The 6,712-nt window shown below is 39.8% G+C and overlaps 1 protein-coding gene across 3 annotated transcripts in view; it reads right to left on the minus strand.

Moving 5' to 3' along the window:
* Nucleotides 1-5,851, minus strand: part of kcnip4a (potassium voltage-gated channel interacting protein 4a) — a 142,587-nt gene extending 136,736 nt beyond the window's left edge. For 2 of the 3 annotated variants that reach the window (XM_028564497.1, XM_028564491.1), the window contains exon 1: nucleotides 5,614-5,851. In XM_028564497.1, coding sequence (XP_028420298.1) covers nucleotides 5,614-5,674 — 61 coding nt within the window. In that variant the 5' untranslated portion in view covers nucleotides 5,675-5,851. The remainder of the gene's footprint in view (nucleotides 1-5,613) is intronic. The other variant, XM_028564492.1, reaches the window with a different exon arrangement.
* Between the last annotated feature and the right edge of the window lie 861 nt (nucleotides 5,852-6,712).

Below are 6,712 nucleotides of genomic sequence, written 5' to 3' on the forward strand. Positions count from 1 at the left end.
ATCTTCCATTGGAATGCCAGATATGTTTAATTGTGTAGCTTATATTAGGTGCTGGCAATAGCCTGTGGGATGTGGACTTTTAGAGGGACTAATGCCCAGAATAGGCTTTTGAGCCCCGCCCATTGGGATGAGAAGAAAGACAGACGGACCCTCCAGTTGGCTACTCTTGCCAGGCCTGCCTCCACACATGGCCTGTATGATGTTCAGTTCTGACACCATTTCATCAAGGACTCCTTGGAAAGACTCATCCTACCACACATACAGCTCATTCTTTAATGTTCGTTCCATAATTCTTTTTTTTTGTTCAGGTTTTATGAGCCACAGTGGAGAGTAATGTTGGGGGAGTGAGATGTGACAAAGTTCACAATGTGGAAGTGATCTCAAAAGCACAGCACACAGTAAGGCATTGTTTGTGCTTATTTGTAGAAGGATATTAATTCAAGCAGGTGCAGTGATGAATACAAATGATTACTAATTGCGCAGGTGAGATTTTAAGTCCCAGGCTATCGTATCTCAAAGCAACAAAACAGAACAAAGATGACAAGCAAAATGAGAGCTAAACTCAATAACAATATGTAAAAGTCAAGTTACCAACAGAGCAGGAAAAAAGGTTACTACCCTCAGTTTCTGCTCAACTACATTTTACTTTTTTGTAATCTAGTTTAAGCTGTTCAGAGAATCTTTTAAATAGCGCTTCTGTAGATGTGCAGTGTCCTGCTAAAGGATAGTTTACGGTAAGGTAAAGTAGCAGTGGTTTTCAACCTTAGAGTCAGAACCTACACAAGGGGTCATGGATTAATCTAAGGGCGCTTCACACCTACATGTATAGTTCTGTGAACTCGGTGCAACTCAGGGTTAGGTTGCATTGTTGTTGAGTATGGATTTTTCATTTGGTCCTTTTTATAAGAAAGCAAAAATATTATGAGCAGTTGACAAGACAGCCAGTGAAGGAGAGGACGAGCCCTGATGTGTGAGTGAGTGAGTGAGTGAGAGAGAGAGACACACAGAGGACGAGCAATGTATGGTCATCATAATAAGTTATGGAGCCAGCTTAAACACGGTCCAATGTGTGGCTGTATTTCACTCACGGATTCCATTCAAACCTGCAATTTTTTAATGGTGGGACAATAGCAAGCCCCCCTGCCACAATGCAAAATGCTATGCTAAAGGAAGTTAACAACTAAAAAAAATGATGCAACAGAACTTGGACCTTCAGACTGTAAAATAAAAACTGAGTAAATCATCTGTCCAATGCTGAACTGTGTAATGAAATTTCAGTTGCTTACTTAATGTAACTGTATTTTGCTTTTCTCTTTAAATCTTTGGTTTTTAAGAAATGCAAGAAACCACGTATAAGCAAATTCTGCTAACTATAAATGTAATTCACTGACACTTAGAACGTCATTAAATATCTATAAGACATTTAGAAAAAAGAAATGAAACCGACTTCAACTTTTTGATGAAGCACTTCAATTTCTGGACAGAAAGGTGAGAAATGTCAGACCACAAAGTGTCTTTTTTTCTGTTATTTTTCTCGGTGGTATGAGATTTATCTTCAATATGACCTTGGCACATACAAGAAAATAAAAGACATGTTTGCAAGCTGAGGCCAAGTGTTGCCACCCAGTTGGCATCAGTTGTTTGGCACTCTATCCAGGGAAATCAAATGGAGTGAATCTGTGGCACAAACAAGCACGTGGGCGGAAATATAAACAGGGATGACGGCTCACTTTTTTTAGCCGTCAGCAATCCTAAACAAACACTTTATGTTCCGCTGTCCCTATAGTTATCGCCCCAGCAATGATCTTCCTCTCAATCAGTCACCCTCCACTTATCCATTACTGTCTTACTCCACCTCTTCCTCTCGGTCCCCTGTATCCTATCCTCGCTCATCCTATTTACTTTCCACATCTCCTCCCCTCTTTCTTCTCTGGCCTAAGTCCCAAGACAGATGGTCCAATGCAAGCAGATGCTCTCCACCCAGTATCTCAAAAAAGGAAAAATAAAGGCTGGATCCAAAGCAAACAAAATCTGCTGGAGGGTGCCCAGAAGACGAGCAGGGAAGTTCATGGAACAATTAATCCTGGATTTGACCAAGGAACGGCTTTGTATCGACCGGTAGAGAGGACGCACGCAGGTTGTCACTAAAGCAACGAAAAAGACTTCTTTCTGAGTTCCATCTTGATGCTAAGGAGTACAATTAACTTCACGGCAGTTGGTATGCCATTAAGCCCATCTGATGTGCCATCTGACTGTTTATTAGGTCAAACTGTCCAATTTGAATCTATTCATAGAGTGAAGTGAATACAAAACTAGGCAAACAGATCAAAAAAATCTGACGCTTGCACATTTCTATTGTGAAACCTTGCAAAGATTAATCTTCAAGGAGATGCAAAGCAAAGACTGGATAAAGTCCCACAGTTACCTCTGTAATTTTCACATTTAAAAAAGACAAAGCCACCTAAACATGCTGTCAATTGGTATTTAAAAACAATATGTCAGGCAATTCTGAGTCTCCTTAAGATGCCATAAGAATAATCTTTCCTTCATACTCTGAAATCATCAAGCACACTGTAATTTATTCTAATACCAAATCAAACAGCACATCTTGTGTGTGCTGCATACTGTCAAAAACTTCCCTCTGACAATCTAACACACCCCATTTTGCAGTCTGACAGATCTGGAGCAGTTTCTTTAATCTGTATCTTTGCTTCAGTGTGATCTCAGGACCCCTCGCTGACAGATCCTGAGAAAACACACACACACCGCATGTGGTCAGTTCTCAATGTCATAACATGACATCTACGAACGGACAAAATACACTACGATTCCTTCCTTGCCTTTGCAAAACAAATACATGGCTTTTAGCACAGGGACCGCACATGATTCAATAACATCCTTCACTGAAACATCCCACACATCATTAACTGTAGTTCTTCATATGGGGAGCTTGCACACACGCTGCAGTAACCATAAAACTCTGTACAAGTGGCTTGTTGCCTTTGGTTGCATCAAAGCCAGAGTACGTAACTCACTGGCTCAAACAATAAAATCCTGACTCTGTAGTGCTAAATATTGATTATTTCAGAAAGGTCTGTTTGTTGTTAGTGTAATTTGTGAAGTCATGCATATGAAAATTAGTATTGTGGCTGACCTTTAACTCCCCACCTCATGCTTGCACTTGTCCCGCGGGTGTATTAACATTGCACATATCTTGAGTTGTCTCTTGACTGACAGTAAATTTAAATTTATTTATTATTTATTAACTAGTTCTGTTGGACAATATTATGCATCGAGCAGGCTAAACATAGGACTTGGTAATTAAATGCAAATCAGGGTAAATGAAGCATTGATTCAACAGCCATAAGGTAATGCCTCATGGTAACGGTTTATGTTTTATTACTTAATGTTGTTTAGCACTGTTCAAGGCCTTGTATATACAATAAGAGGCATGAATAGCTATGATAATTCATACTGACACAAAAGGAAAAGAGGACATTCATCACAAAAAGACCGAAATGTACACAGCTTGTTTCTCAACTATTTCAGTACATAAGACGGAGCTAGCCATGGTGCTGAAAGTAGCTCATCCTGAGCAACAAACCTTACGGGGCTGCGTTTCTTTTATAAATTGTCTGAGACTCAGGGATACAGTACATAAAGGAGAGAAATGTCTAGGGGAGCCGCTGGCACACACCGACCGACGTTGCAATGGTGATCTGAGAGAGCTCCAAGGCACTGATGCAGAGAATCACTGCACCGAGGAAGCAGCTCACGGGAGGATCAACTCATGGCTGGGTGGCTGTAGCATTTTTGTGAGCGATTGTTACGTTTTAAGATTTCCCGGGACGGCATCATGATGTGGTAGCCCACTGGGGACAAAGTAGTGGGGGGCTTTAGAGAGTTTGGAAAGAGAAAAGGATGAAGCGTTGAGAAGAAAAAAGCATAGAGAAAAAAAATATTGCGTTTGTGACATAATAGGTGCTTCTACAAGAATCAGTGATTACTGAGAAATATAAGCTAGAAGCATAGGCAGTGCAAATCTCCAGGCCCCTAGACTGACCCGCTCCCAACAGAAATTCTAGACACCTGACAATGAGAACTTGATTCGGAGTGCCGGATGCGGAATTACAGGAAGCAAGGGGAGACCATGAGTTACTTGCTGCTGGAGGCAAACCAGTGAAACTCCAAACCTTTTAGAATAACTCAAAATCAAAGTTAACAGTCATACACATTTTAAATTAAGCTACTTTTGGGCAGTGTCAGTGTCCTATAACTGAGAAATTAGACATAACATAGGCCAACCGCCAGTTGTCTTCACCACAACTAATGGTTTAGTCTGGTCAAAAACTGAACATTACATTGTCTGCGCCCATATGCATATCTGGAATATTCAGCCCCTTTAGAAGCATATGTCAAAGTCGGCATGTTCTCATTAGCTAGCATGAGTTTTATCAGTCAATTGCAGTCATTTTAGCAGTTGCATGCAATATTGTTTCCCCATTCTACATGTGCGGGAAACAAAAAATTTAAATTCTGGAAACTATTGAATAAAACATTTGCTGAAGCAGTATTAAGTTTGAGAGAAATACCATTCAATTCAAATCATTAAGGTATGTATATCCTTAACAAAAAGGATGATTAGAAGTCAATTAGGTGTGCAAACAAACATTAGCCTGAGCCAGGAATGACAAGCAGTTAACTACTCTTGTGGCTCAGAGCGGCATGAGGAACCTGAGGGGAAACCTATGGACTATTAACAGAGTGATTATTCTGGATGCCAGCCAAGTACTGTAGAAGGGGGGGGGGGGAGCATTTATTCTACTCAATCCAATATGGTTGTTTTTTATCCCCATTAATGCAAGTGTGCCCATATACTCAAATTAAATGATCACAAGGGGGATCAACAGTTTCCTGCATACGTGTGGGCTACAGTGGCAGATAAACACGAAAACAACTATCTGTATTGTAACAGGGACTTCTAAACCTTACCAACCATTAAAAAACAAAAATTATTCAGCAGAAACAGAATTAGACTAAAATTGCTGTTGAATTTCTGACAAATTGACCCAAGTCGTTCAAAACAAAAGAGAACATCAACCCACCGTATCTCCCTTTCAAGAGAAGGCAAAAGTCCAGAAAACAAAGACAATTATTTTGCAGATCGACGCATGCAAGCTAAATCTTTGGAATGAGAAAAAAATTAAGCCAAACTCCATTTAAATAATTTATTTAATGTTGCATGTTTCAACAAATATCCTACTAGAGTGAAATCACTTACGTCAAATGTTTGGTGTAGGTAATATGGACGTTAAGAGGACCGTGTGAAATAAGCGAGGTCAGCGTTAACGCTATCATTTAGCTAAGAAGTTGTGTACGTCAACCTCTACTTTTATCAAATTAACGTAGCCTATTTGTTGTTGCATTTATTACAAGCCGGATTAAGAAGTGGTCCTATCACACAAAATTGGACCAGGGGATATATTTTGGACCGATAAGAGAGGCAATATATGTCATTCTTATGCTAGGAGTTTTGCCTGACGTTTTTCTCCATGCAAGACCGAACAGAAGAGCAATTAATCGCCAAATGATAACATGCGACCACTGTCCTACCAGGGGAAGAAACAGCAGCGTCCACCCGGCCAGAAATGGTCTCCACTCTGTTTTTCTCCATAGTTTATCTTCCGAAGGCGGACTTTTTGTAGTCGAAAGAGCCTCGTTTCAGTCACAGGAGCCCGTCAGTGGCGAGTTGTAAACGGCTGGTACTAGTTGCTGCTCATTCAACTCCCAAGTTTCGCAGTGCACGGGAACGCTGCTCGTGCACACACGGTGGATGGCGGGAGCGCGCATAAGTGGGTGAGTGTTTAGTGGTGATTGTGTGTCCGTATGGTCTATTTGTCTGGAGATTAGAAAAATGCATTTAGTTGTTAATGTTTCATGTTATGTATTTCTGAAACGATTAGTCAATGCTTCCACTATTAACAAATTAGATCATGTGTAAATAGTTTATTGTTTATGAAGAAAACTACCAAATATTTGCTCAGCTGTTTCCAATTTATCAAATGTGAGGATTTGCTCCTCTGTTATAGATGATTGCAAATTTGATCTCCTTGGGCAAAACAAGCGACTTTTATAAATGATTATCTATCACTAGCCTATATGATCTATATGATCACTATATCCGGAAAAATAATAAAAGCAGATTCATTTATAATGAAAATAATCATTGTTGCTGCCTTAATTATGTTTGACTACTATCTGAATTGAGCCACTGGATGGATGGATTATTTTTGGTAACTTAATGATTTTCTAAGATTAATTCTAAAGAAAATCTACAGAAATCCTTCCCAGAAGAGTGAGAAGGACATATTAATATCCATATTTAAACAATCACATATGGGTAGGCTATAATGTTGTGGTGTCCACATACTTTTTCATACCAAATAGTCAAATCAGTACCCTTCAGCATCTCAGAACTGCAAGCAATGTAGCATTTCCATCCACTGGCATACACTGAATGTATGGGGTCTCTGTTACAATGGGGTTTATTTGCAATGCCAAAGGCTGCAATAAAACATTAAAATTCCAAAAGTGTGGCTCAGGGACCACCTGGGATCTTTAACAGTGTTTTCAGCATAAGTCTCTCAACTGTACCATCTCACCACAGTTTACATAATTCTGCGCCAATAAGTCAAATCACTTTGGGATGCTG

Source organism: Perca flavescens, chromosome 19, assembly GCF_004354835.1.
Source record: "Perca flavescens isolate YP-PL-M2 chromosome 19, PFLA_1.0, whole genome shotgun sequence".
NCBI classification, from domain to species: Eukaryota; Metazoa; Chordata; class Actinopteri; order Perciformes; family Percidae; genus Perca; species Perca flavescens.